This window comes from Telopea speciosissima, chromosome 2 (assembly GCF_018873765.1).
Source record: "Telopea speciosissima isolate NSW1024214 ecotype Mountain lineage chromosome 2, Tspe_v1, whole genome shotgun sequence".
In the NCBI taxonomy this organism is placed as follows: domain Eukaryota; kingdom Viridiplantae; phylum Streptophyta; class Magnoliopsida; order Proteales; family Proteaceae; genus Telopea; species Telopea speciosissima.
In genome coordinates this window covers 70,609,602-70,623,172 of record NC_057917.1, presented here as the reverse complement: position 1 = coordinate 70,623,172, position 13,571 = coordinate 70,609,602, and the positions used below count along the sequence as shown (strand labels likewise).

The window sequence follows — 13,571 nt, the reverse complement described above, 5'->3', positions numbered from 1 at the left end:
TCAATATAATCAAGCAATGAGTATCTGGTTCATATTCAGAAATATAACTTCTAATCGCTCACAGTGCTGCCAAAATCTTCCTAGACAAAAAATGCAAAACAAAGGGTCACAAGTTCGTCAAAAACAGTAATGAAAGCTTCTCCGCCTTACTACTCGGGATTCTTTTATCCAGTGATTTTCTTTTCCATCATCTCTGAACAATATGAAAAAAAAGTTAAAACTGCCCTGTTATCATTGCCATCATCGTTACTATCTTCATCTTGAGCTTTCAGTGCCAGACATGTCATATTCACACCTTGCAGTTATCTTGCTCCATTTTGTTACCCTTGAGGTGTTTTGTCTATAATTGCTCCGGTTAGCCCTCCATGTTTCACTATGTCTTTTACCTATAATTTAATAGGTTTTAAAGATAAAGGAAATAAAGCACTCTTTGGCCTCTAAAGAAGTGTTAATAATAGCAGTGGCCAAATGAGTACTGATGAAGATAAATCACAGAAGTGTATTTTTAGTGGATATACTCTAATCAACGACATAAGCAACTTGTGATCTTGTTTCGATATTCAAAAGAAGAAAAAGGAGGTGGTCAGTTTTCCCCAGTCATGCTTAGATAAATAGAACTATTTAAAACAAAGTTAATTAATGTTGTAATAATAATCGGTGAAGGGAATGATGGGAAGCAAAATCAGGCGAAGTGCTCCGTACAGGTGAGAATCATTCATAGATGCACAATTAAACTCAAATGAATGGGCTATAACTAACAGAATAATGTAACTCACAGTATTCAACCCTAACAATTTATGAGCTTTGGAATCAGTACGAAACCTCCTCCACCTCCTTCGATGATAGATCTGCGGTGAACAAAAATTAGGGCACTAAAGCACGAACATAGAGAGGGGGAGATGCAGGGGAAGAGGTGGGAGGAGCACAATCTTCTCTACATGTGGGAGGAGGGTTGCAGTAGGTAAAAATATCGGGAAATTCAGGATTTTTTTTGAAGTTGAGTGATCTTACAATTCCGTTGCGGAGTATGCAGGAAATGCACTTCAATTTTTTTTGGGAGAAAATATAGGGGCACCCCTTCATCTATTGAAAGCATGTTAATGTCCATCAAACTAACTGCCGTTTAGTTTTAAACGTCAATACTCATCTAACCATTTTTTTAGGACCAGATTGCCCAAATTAAAAGTTTGAAGACGAAAATATCCTGCTATCTCCTCACTGCTGCTATCTCCTCGACCCCCCACCCTTCATCTCCGGTCGCCGTCTCCTCGACCCTCCACCCTTGCATCTCCGGTCGCCACTGCTCCTCTATCTATCTATCTATGTCAATTCTTCTATAAGTTCTATTTGTTCCAAGGTCTAAAAACACAATTGGGTACAGTCTCCGATCTCCATCAATTTCGATTTTTATTTTGATTCTCTGGTTTGCACGTTTCTAACCATCAAATCAGTAGATAGAAGTGTAAGTTGGAGGGCTTAAGAAACTAAACAGTAAACACCAGATGAGTGAACAATTCGTGCTTTCCCTTCAGCAGTTTCTCTTCTCCCCTCCTTCGTCTGCATGTTCTCCTGTATAAATTTCTTTCAATAGATCGAAAGATCTTGCTTTTCTAATTAAACCCACTCAGATATTTTTAAGTAGCAGGGGGATTCAGACCTCGGATGGGGCCCAAGTTATGGTCGAGTGTTAGTACTAGGGTACCCTTTGAATCCTCAAAACAGTGGTAGGATTTGATTGACTGATTTGCCTGAACCCACAAAACTCTATTGCTGAAACGAGGACACAGAACAGGGGAACCGCAAGTCTTAAATCAGAGAATAATAAACTTGTGATAACAGGGTTTAACTATCAATAACAGTAACAAGATCAGTGATATTAAACCAACTCAAAATCAAAGATTAAACAATCAGTAACAGCACTCGATTAATAGGGATAGCAGTACCTAATTTTGCATAGAAAAATAAATTGTAAGCAGCTAGAAAATCCCCAGGTTTCCCACCCTTCGATCCAGATCGGAATCCCTGTCTGTAATGGTTTCTGACCCCTGATTCTCTTAGCCATGTTGCAGAGCAAACAACTTCTTCAATAGCATAAATCGTTAGTCTGAGCCTTGGCTCTTACAATGCTTAAATAGAAACAAAATAACAACTCCCATTTGAACTATAAAACATGATCCCTACTCAAACTATGACATAACTCTGCTGTCATAGCTCGAAAGATCTTGCTTTTCTAATTAAACCCCACTCAAATATCAACCAGCAATGGTCTATCGAGTTGGACCAGTTGCTGATTCAGTTGAAGTTTTCAGTAAGGAGAGAGAGAGAGAGAGAGAGAGAGAGATTACCGGAGGAGTAGCAGCGACAACCGGAGATGCAAGGGTGGAGGGTCCAGAAGACGACGACCGGAGAGTGGGGGGTCGAGGAGATAGCAGTGGTGAGGACGTTCGTGAGAGATTTGGGAAATGGGGTAACTGGAAGGGTGGGAGGACTTAAGGTAGTTTGGTCTTTTTCATTTTTAATGTATTAAGATACAGATGGTATTTTAATAACGTTCTATTTTCTGTTAGTTATATAACGGTGAGCTAACTCGGTGGATGGATTCTGAAGGTTATGAAGATGATGTGGTGTACATGAAAACAAGTCATAGTTGAGGGGGTGTCCCTATATTTTCCCCTTTCTTGTTTTCCCACCTCAGGTTTTGGATCACTTCGTTGGGTATAAAACAATTCGAATATGTCAAATTCAATTTCATGTTTCTTTAAAATGCTCTTGACTTTTTTTTGTCCCCACACCTGATTCATTTTTATTTTTTTTGGGATAAAGGGACATAAAATGGTTCATTTAAACAAAGAGATAGGAGGAAAACTTCCAACCAGGTACAAATTTATCAAACATGGGAGGGGGAGTACCCCACCAAGACCGCGAAATTCCAAAGCGCAAAGCTCCATTTGCAAGCAAATGAGCTTTTCCGTTCTCGGAGCGATGGATGTGAGAGAACACAACAGAGTCAAAACTGGAAGCTAAAACAATCTTCAACCAAATGATCTTTGGAGGCTGCACCGCAAGATGTTGCACTACAGACAATTTTACCTCACTTTTTGTTTTCATTATGAGGAAGGGTTCCCTTCAATGCCGGTGTATAGTTTCGAAGTTGGAGGGGATAGGGAGAATGTTCTCTATGTCAGGGGTACAAGTTGTGTCCAGATACATGGGGGTGGGTGCAATGATCACTCTGCCCCCTAAGTGGCAGATCCATGTGTTTGAGCGCAGCCTGTGCTGTGGCATAGAGAACATGAGCCCGAGAGGATATTACGAGAAACTCAACAAATAAGGGGTATATATCACATGGGAAAAAGATCTCTGTCCAGGAGTGTGGCATATGCCAACACTCCCATGAGTCTATCTCTCTTCTCATGTGAAAATACACCTCTATTCCCTTGTTTTAAGGAAAAGAGAGATAGACACACAGGAGTGCTGGGGTAGGCCACACTCCCGTACAAAAAAACCGCTCCCCATATCACATTTAAAAAAATTGTACTACACTATTTTGAGGGAAACCGACAGTTTGGGTTGTATTTTTAAATACTTAATTCTTTTCCTTATTGCGAACCATACACAAGCGTTCCATACGGTGCACTAAAACCATGCACTGGTGTGTGACAACGATGCCGTCTATTTATACAAAATACGATGCCGTAAATTGAACTTTATAGGCTGAATCCCAAGTCTGCAAGTTCCAAATCCCAATCGCCAGCTCACGTGCCGTGTGATCGGGGTTTCCGGCTTCAGCTCCAAGTCAAATATTTCTCAATCAGCGCACTTAAAAAACCGAGAGCCTCTCAGCCCTCTCCCAAATCTTGAAAACTGCATAATTCCTCAGTGTTTCTGATCTTCGTAGTTTACAACTCTGCATTATCCTTTTTATTGATCAGACGTTAACATCATATATTAGTTGCAGAATAGCAAATTAGCAAGCAAATTTCACAAGCTCTCCAGCTATGGATTTTTGGCAGAAGGCACGAACCTTTGCTGAAGAAGCAGCGAAGAGATCACAAGAACTCACAAAAGAAGCAGCGAAGAAATCCCAAGAGCTCACCATAGGATCATCCAAGATATCCGATATCGTCTCAGAGACCGCCAAGAGATCTATGGAGATAGCCGCAGAGGCCACCAAGAAAGCCGATCAGATTAAGGTTGAAGCATTGAAACGGGCGGACCAGATCAAATCCCTAGCCGAGGGGATCTCTCCTCAAATTCCTGTCCCTGCGATCTCACTCATTGATTCTTCGTCCGCTGACACTTCCTCTTCAGATCTCGAGAAATTCGGCGTTACGGATGATTTGAGAGAGTTTGTGAAAGGAATTACACTCGGCACATTTCAGGATTTTCCCATGGAAGGTGTTTGGTTTGGCTTCTCTAAGCTTAATCCTGATTTTTGTTTGTTTTCACTTATAGTTTGCAATTTTAGGGATTTAGCTAACAAATTCATATTATCCGGTTTCAATTTATTGATTCTCTTCTTTGTTGATAACCTCGGAATTTGTTAAAATTCGTCCCAATGTCTGAATCAAATCCAAGTTTCAGCTTGAAAAAATTGTTCTTTAACAAAAGCCTTTTGAACTCTCTATGTACTTTGGGATATTGAAGGCTTGTTTGCATCAAGTAGGGTCCAGACGGGCCATGCATTTTCTGTGTTGTTCTGTTATTACGTACGGGCACTTGGCTAAATTCTTGTTCACTGTTTCATGAGGAAAGAATTTCTAAATTTCAAGCATTCCACGTTTATGCTTTATACTATCTCTGGCTCTGAGAATCTTGATTTCTCACCATGAAGGTTGTGTGTAAACTGCACAATTTAAAAAGCAGTACACAAGCTTCCTGGAAGCTGGGTACGTTTTCATGGAGAGACTAGCACTACAGCTGATGTTTTGTGAGGACATTGTTCACAAGAACCTACATCCAGGACACTGTTGATAGAACCTTGCATCTTTGATATTATTTCATTGTTAACCCCCAGGAAAAAAAACCCCGGATGAGTTATGTTCCGGTTGCACTAATTTTTATACATGAAGACACCACAGCTAACAAATGCCTAAATTACTTGAATGTATTCAGCATTGATGCTATAACAATGGCTTCACCTGGTGACACCGTTTGGTGATCTGGTTCTCCTCTGGTAGTAAGTTTCTAGGCACTGTTTGGCTTGTCTATGAATAATAACTTAACTGTTTTTTCTTTTCAAGTTGGCCTGGTGCCATCATGGATGCGTGTCATTCTGGGGGCTTGGGAGGATTTAAACTACGGTTGCATGAGGATTGAGATTGAGCGCCTCCTTTTTATCTTTATTTAAGTGAGCTTCGTTGGGTGAGGTTGAAACTGCGTAAAGGAATCTAAGCAGTGACCTATTGTTGGTTCCGTGAGTTGAACTGCTTTTTCATTGAAGAACTTTAGGCCTTTGGACTGTATATGCCTAGGATTGTGGTGGGGAAAAACACGCAGGACTGCATATCATGTGAGGTGATAACAAACACTCTTGTCATCTCGTGTACATTAATAAAGTTTGAAGTGATATAAAACTTTCCTGCTGCCTTCCTCTTCGAGACAGCTACCAATCCTTTGAGAAGCCGAGTCTTTCTCTCTCTCTCACACACACAAATGCGTGAGAAGGTACACAGCCTACATGAGCTCTCCTTTTCTGCACCCACATCTTCCCAATGGCAGTCAGACTGTTGCCTTCTAGTTTAAGATTACACCAGATTCCTGTTATAAGGAGCTGAAAACCTATCTACACTGGGGAATGCAGTAGAAAAGGAAATAACAAACTACTTTAGTTGCTTCATGAAGTATTTGGAACTTTACTATAAGAACTTGGTTGCATTAAGAAGCTCATTCTATATCTCCCGTCTTCTTCTTCCTCCCTTGCTCTCTTTAAATCATTAAATGATTTCGTTGTCCTGATATAGATGGATTTTTTTCCAACTTATGTTTATTATGGGCCTTGAAGATTTTCTGTTATAGTGGTTTTGAGTAAATTCTGTTTTTTTCCCTTGATAAGGATATATCCCAATACCATTGAAAGTTTGTTATTGGGTCACCAGAACATTTCATTGTTTCTCTATCTCATTTCTACTCACTTTACCTCGTTTCTGAACTGTGCTTATTGGGCTTTTTTTTTTTGGTTTGTAGATGAGCCAGAAACCGCTGATGTCCTAACAGTCTCAAATGTCAGACAGGATCTTACAGAGTGGCAAGCGAGACATGCCACTCTAGTTCTCTCTACAGTCAAGGTAGATATTTCATTCGTTGTAATCAGGGTATTTGAACTCTTTATTTTTGGTAAATAACAATTTACTAAGAAATAAATGTGAATGAAGATCAAACAAACACCAATAGTGAGCAATAGGCTACAGCCCCAGGACCATATTTAAATCTTTAAAGTTAAGATCTTACTTGAGTTGAAAGGAGCTGATTTATTCAGCTTAAAGAATATGTGCAAATAAATGTTTTTATTACTTGAGTTGAAAGTTGCACACAAATGCTTTGTGTTCTAGATGCATACATCATGCAAATTGTTTTTGTTTTAATCTTTTGTACATGTATTGAAGAATATGTCCTCCAATTGTGTGTTATGGATGAAATGATAGATGATCCCTCTGTGTCTGGTTGCTATAACTGTCATGCCTTTGTTTAGTAGGCCATAGTTCAATCTCTAAGTTCCTCTGCCTTTTATTCAGTTTTGATTCATTGATTTTGATTAGAGTATTGCATCCAGCCAGTGTGATGAATTCCATGGTATTTGGCTTTTAATGGAAGGCAAATCCCAAATCTTTCCATTTGGTGGTCAGTTTGTCTTGAAGTCCTCCTTCCAATGGCAATTGGTAAAGAAGCTAAAAAAGAAATTGTATACAGTTTAGGAATTACCCTTAAAAAATGCTAAATAAGTGAAATATGTGCAAAAGTTTAGTAACTGTGAACGCATTTTAAATTCTATATTGTGTAATCATGTTGTTTCAGTTTAAGTAGATTTCAATACACTTGAAGGATATTTGCCCTCTTCAAAGGCTCATCTCCTGGTGCTCAAGGATGGGCTTCTTGTAAAAACTGTATGCATACTCATGGGTGACAATTGATATTTCGTTTGGTGCTTGCTAACATTAGTAAAGGTTCGAACTTTCCTTGAGCTAGTCTTGGGAAACCTCTTGTGAGCCTTGTGCTGTAAGCTTTTCTAATATTATTCCACACCTCTGTAAAAAGAATGTAATGATCTTTCTTAGTCCATCTTTCATCAATCACCATTTATAAACATTTTATTAGTAAAGTGCAAGCTAATCTATGTGTTCCAAGCTAACTTTCTAATGAGTTTTCTTTGCAGGAAATTTCTAGGTTAAGATATGATTTATGCCCACGCCTCATGAAAGAAAAGAAATTCTGGAGGATATATTTTGTACTAGTGAACAGTCATGTGGCTCCGTAAGTATCTCATCTATTGGAGGAAGCGTCTAATTTGGCTTGATTGATTGTAGTTTAATGAATATTAGATCAATTTCTTGGTGTTTTCAACAATTTTGTTGGATGGTTGGATTGGAAAACCAGTGCATATGTGTTTTATTTTTTAATATTTCATATAGATCTTATAGTTAATTTAAAAGCTGGTGCAAAAGTAACTGAAAACTGGGGGTGCACGGGGTGGGGACGAACCCAATGTCTCAGTTATTATCAGTTAAAAACTCTGAGATCATTCTTTACATGTTAATTACTTTGTTATGCATTGTTTGCTTGTCTAACCAATTTTAATTTTGCATCAGAGTGCATCTTGGGTCATGACTCATGATGGGGAATGTTGTAATTTCTGTTACTTCTTACTAATTCTGGCAGCAGGGAGTCAACATGCTGTTATGGACAATCATGCCCTTGGATTGATCCCTTTTTTTAGTATCATTTTCTTCTCTGCTAGATCTTTGTACATCTTTAGTTTGATTGATAAACATCTGACTAATCGGGAAGTTATGTCAGTTTTCATTAGTTGCTAATTTCTGTTAAATGCTAAGTTTCTATTTTCTGTTACCTGACATTACAGGATATCCCACCCTTGGATTTGTTTGATTTTCGGAGGGGGGCTTATCATCCTAGCAGGAGGATTATTTAATCCAAATTTCAGCTTCATCTGACCATTGGATTCTGTTTTTATTGATTTGTCCTATTCTGCCATATTGTGTTTTGACTTGGATCATTGTGTTTCTGTCCTGTGGGTTTTGTGTTCTATTATTCATATCTACCCTAGAACACACCACAAAGCCTCCCTAGTCATTAGCATGGAACAAGAACTCGCTGAAATCTCGCTTTTTGGGAAAGGCCAAACGAAATTAGAGGCGAAATAAGAGAATTGCATTGTCTTGCTGAGATCTCGGTGGTCTCAGTCATCTCGGTGGGAAACCTTGGTATACAGACACTTATTTATGCCAACCTTGGTATGCAGACATTTATTTATGCCAGAAATCAGGATATGCACTTATTTATGCCTAATATCTATAAGTAATATTTTATATTTGTTATTTCATTTATATTATAAACATAGATCAAAAACTCATCTCGAGTACAAGTTTCGAGCTGGCCAAATAGCGAGTTGGGTCGAGATCTCGACGAATTGGGTTTTTTTTTCCGGAACTCGATGGCTGGTTTCGGTGGGGTTTAGACCTAGTTTGGTCATCAAAGTTGGTATACAGCCTATTTTGGGCCATTTAAACACAATGACACTATCGGATTTTGAAAAGTCAAAGTCCAAATAGGAGTTTCACTTAGTAGGAAACCAGGACAGATACTTGTGGCAGAAACCAAGACAAATACTTATTTATGCCTATTATCATTTAAGATATTATTCATTAATAAGCGAATACCCCCCCTATTTGAATCTAATAAAAATAGTTAAAAAATCAATTTCCAAATGGAGAAAAAGTCAACCCCCAGTTTAAGAACAAAAACTGGATTTTCGGCGGTAGGTACAATTTTCAACATTCTAATGCTAAGGATTTTGTCAAATCTAAAAATTTCATAAATCTTAATATGGTAAAACAATGTTAAAAACCAAAAGTGCGGTAAAATATTCATTTGTTTTGATGCCCAAAAAAATATTTTCATTCAGAGCGATTTTGACAGCATTCGTGCACACCAAATAAAGTTTGACTAGTACATAACTCCTTCAATATTTATAGAAGAGGAATAATGATCCTTTCCTTGTCTTTCCACTCTTTCCAGCTATCCAGTTCTAGTGGAACAAAAAATGACAAACTCTCTCATTTTTTCCCTTCAATCAAAACAAAAAATGAGCCATTCTAAATCTTTTCTTAATTCTATAGGGTTGAATAAAAATTCGATTAACCGTTTGTTATAATTGCTATGCTTAGTGTGTGACTCGTTGATTTTTTTAGGGTAGGGCTAGAATTAAAAAAAATGGACCTGCCCATAGTATGAATTAATAACTATAGAACTAATAAATCAGATTAAAGCGATCTTGGATTTGTTGGAAAGCTTTGTTTTGGCAGATATTTAGGTTGTATAGGAAGGTCGTCTTAACTGGGTTATATGGGAAATGGCTGCCCTTCTTTTATAAATATTTTAAATCATTGTTTATGGAGTCTCAACTTGACCACTTTCCTTTCTTTCTTCTTTTCTCTCTGTAGTATGAACAGAGACTCACTTTGCAAGAAAGGGTTCTGATATTGGGGCAAATTGGGGTGATCCATTTGTAACATGTTCATCTTTTATAACATGCTTTTGGAAGAAATACCTCTATACAGTCCTGTAGTGATTTTATTCTTTTGATTAGCTCTTCTAAAGGTCACTGTTGCATGAACAGCATTTAGATGGCTGCACATTGTTCATTATTTATTATTGTAACTCATGTTGTCGTAGGTCCAGTTCACATCTTTCCAGTTCTCTCTCTCGTGTTGGTTTGTCTTATTAATCACTATCCCTTCGCTTCTCTTTTGTTTCCATTCCAGATATGAAAAACGCTACATGGAGGAGGTTAAGCTAAAAGGCTTAGAGCAGGGCCAGCAGGCAAAAGATGATAAAGCAAAAGACATTTCACCAGTTGGAACAACTTCTAAACAGGACAAGACAGAAACCAACCGGCCTAATAAGGCTTCATCATCTACTGAGCAGGATTTGGATGTATTTCTCCTGGGAGATCTTGGAAGTAGTGATGAGGGTCCAGGTATATCAACTCCTTCTATAAAGCAGTTAAAACATGTGTCATTTTTAAATACATTGATTAGCCCATGAATTGTTCAGGCCTTAATTTAAATTACGTCATGCTGCTTTTGCTCAGGCCTATTCGAAATTTAACAAACAATAGGCCCTGGATCAGCTCATGTACACTATCCATATGCTTGATTTATTTTTTTGGGGGGGCGGGTGGGGAGAGGGAGATTTGCATCTCGTTGTCTTCCATATAGAGGCTGATGTATAGATCCAAATTATCAAAACAATAAGGTATCCTCTTGATAGCTACATTTACTTGCATTGCCCACTATGAATTGCATTTCTACTGTATGAATAGTAGTTCTTAAATATTGCTGATATTTCTTAAATTGAAGAAGGCTTGAGGAATTGGCTTTACGGCCTTGTTGCATTAGGTTTTATGGCTGAAACTCACCATATTGGGAGGGAATGGGATCATTTGGACATAATTTCGGCTGCCAACTCTGCTTCTACATGTCAATTCGTTCCAAGGCAGAATAATTATCTGTTTATCATTGTAGCAAACCTGGCCTTGGAAAATTAGTTTAGAGAAAGTCCCACATCGGTTACCTGAGGCCTTTCATCCCATCATATATCTGTGAGTCCCTCCACGCAATTGTTCGAGCTTTTGGGACCATAGTTGTTATGGCATCTAGGCGATCCTAGGCGTTGGAGGAGGGAAAAATCAAGGTGACACCTTGTATGTTTGGGATGAATATTTACGCAAATAAGCCATTTCTATTTGCTGCCATGGCATATCACTCTTTGATTGGTCTTTCCAATTACTAAACTGCCTTTTTTATTTTTTGGATAAGTTACTAAACTGCCTTTTGCCTCAACTGTAGCCCCTATATCTCTGAAGTTCCATCCCTTTTGTGGATTTGTAACCATCTATCCCCATTACTTACTTTTTGACAGTCAGAAAGAGCCTCAGACTTGACCGTCCAAAAGAATGGGACTGATTGTATTGTTAAACTCATTAACAGTTTTGATTCTCGGGTTGTGATCATTCTAAGAGGTCATAGTCCCTGAAACTGTTGATCATTGAACCACCTTTCCTGACTGCAAGTAGGTATCATGTACATCCTGCTTTTTCAATGTGGTTTAGGTAGTTGGTTGAGTATGATTCACTTATACTTGCACATAGTGTGAAGAGGTAGAATTTTAGGGAGTTTTCTTTAAGGCTCCATTTACTCAAGGAAAATATTTTTCCTGGAAAATCAGTATGTAATTATAAAATTTATTTTGTATTTTTTGTCACTTGTCTTTTTTATGATTTTAATTGACAACAAAGCATTTTCAGGCATGGTTGATTAGGTAAAATAATCTAACCAGATGATGGGAGAAGTGTCCTTTAGGTGGCAGTTGTATGGTTGATGAAATACCATCATTGTTTTTCAAAAACGACATCAAGAAAATAAATTGGAAGTTGTCATCCTTGTAGATTATTATTCTAATACATTCTCTTGTTTCTCTGCGACCACCTTTCTTCCAATGTGTGCTTTTGAATTTGGATCCATACTCTCCTCTCTTTGAGAAGTGTCGCACATGCGCTTTTTGATTATTTGGTCAATGCTATTGAGTGTGTGTGTGTGTGTGTGCATACAGGCACTTTTTTGTTATTTTGCCAATGATATTGACGGCGTTTATTGATAATTAATCTGGTCTTTCAGATGATGGAGATGAGACCTTTGATGATGACTTCGATAAGATTGACAACTCAGTAAGCATAAAACACCTAGATTTGTAGTATACTTGTACACCTTTATCATATTAATCCTTACAATTTTTAAAGTGGTCTACATTTCCTTCTTGAATCCTCTCACTAACTGTGCTGGTTTGCCATTCTGAGAGCCAACCACTGGATTTTGCTTGCATCATGTGGTAGAGACTTGTTATCATAAAATCACTTTTATTCTTGATTTAAAACTTCTGTGCACTTTCACTCTTTTAGGATGAAGAAGATGAGAAGCAGCTGAAGAAGACAACATCTACAGCAGGATAAATTACTGTTTAGTAAAAGCATTGATGATGCACCCGGATGTTGAAAGATTAGAGAAGGTAATATCAGTACTGGTCGAAATGGGGCGGATGTTGGTCTGGGTGGCATTGGGGATGACTCTGTTCTCTTTGTTGTGACTTCTGAGGTTCCCATGAGAGCCACATGTGGAGAAGGGCTAGAGCCTTTTATTTTTGGGGTAAGAGAAGGGCTAGAGCCTTGCGTTCTTTGTACAATTGACCTGATTCCCTTGTTAAACTTCTCATTCAATCCTGTGTTTTCTTGTAGTTCCAAGCTTCCTTGTATTAATTCCAAGGCGTGTTATGTTATTTATTGTATGCTCCAGTTGTTTTTTAATCTGTGCTTATAGATTCAAACGCTCATAAAGAATACCGTGGGCATAGTGTCAACTAAAAAAGAGGGATCATTGGCTCTGGTTTAATTTTGTAAGATGTCAATTTGACCACTAACATTTTGAAGACAAGCGCGTTTGATCTATCAAACACTTCCAATTTTATTTTAAAGTGTAGACGGCGAATGCAATGCTGCATTGGATGTTACATGGTATGTGCCCTGGCTGGTAGGTCAGGCTTTAGCTACAAGATGTTTGATATTACAATTGAGCAGCAATTTACAATGGTCTAGTGTATGTGCCATTGTGAAGATTGAAGGACAGGATGGAAGGAATGTTGGGGAAGCAAAATGCCAAATCAAAATTTGGTAGTCATATATATTAGGGTATTTGTCATTAAAACAATAGAGAAGGGTAAGGGCCTTAAGTCGTCGAATTTTATTAATACTTGATTACTTGAAAACTGACAAGAATGACAAAGAATCCAAAATTATCATGGCTTTGCATTTCGGTGACCGTGATACGTTTGGAACTGTGTCAAACATTAATTTACTTTAGATTTCCCTATAGTAGTGAATTGGCTAGCTATTGGTTATTAGCCAGGATGTTTGGTTGAGAAATGTTCTTGACTATTCGTGAATTGATAGGACTATATATTATCGTGATATGTGATAATGATGAAGTTTTAAACACTAGAATAAGGAATACAAGTGCATCTTGTTAGAAGATTAATCCAATCAATTGATGAGATTAACTCAAGACTCTAGGAGTGAACTCTCCAATCTCTTTATTAATGTGTTCATCAAATTCATATTTGGGTTTTAACCAAAAAAAAAAAAAAAAAAAATCATATTTGAGTGGATTAAATGAATTAATTTGTATGATTTATTAACGATCCTTGGTAGTCCTTAGGTTTTAAACTAAAATTGTTCACAACAAGGGATGAGACTAGACATCCTATTCATATGGTCATCACACTAT

The 13,571-nt window shown here is 37.8% G+C and overlaps 1 protein-coding gene across 2 annotated transcripts; it reads left to right on the top strand.

Moving 5' to 3' along the window:
* The first annotated feature begins 3,947 nt into the window (after positions 1–3,947).
* On the top strand, positions 3,948–12,256 carry LOC122653147. 2 transcript variants are annotated; one of them, XM_043847089.1, is made up of 6 exons: positions 3,949–4,398; positions 6,187–6,287; positions 7,373–7,470; positions 9,999–10,213; positions 11,913–11,962; positions 12,194–12,256. In XM_043847089.1, exons 1-6 carry the CDS (start codon positions 3,999–4,001, stop codon positions 12,242–12,244), a joined length of 915 nt encoding a protein of 304 aa, XP_043703024.1. In that variant the 5' UTR covers positions 3,949–3,998; the 3' UTR covers positions 12,245–12,256. The 2 variants fall into 2 exon arrangements, with proteins under 2 accessions (XP_043703025.1, XP_043703024.1); XM_043847090.1 differs by lacking the exons at positions 9,999–10,213; positions 11,913–11,962; positions 12,194–12,256 and having other exon boundaries at positions 3,948–4,398; positions 7,373–7,474.
* The last annotated feature ends 1,315 nt before the right edge of the window (positions 12,257–13,571 follow it).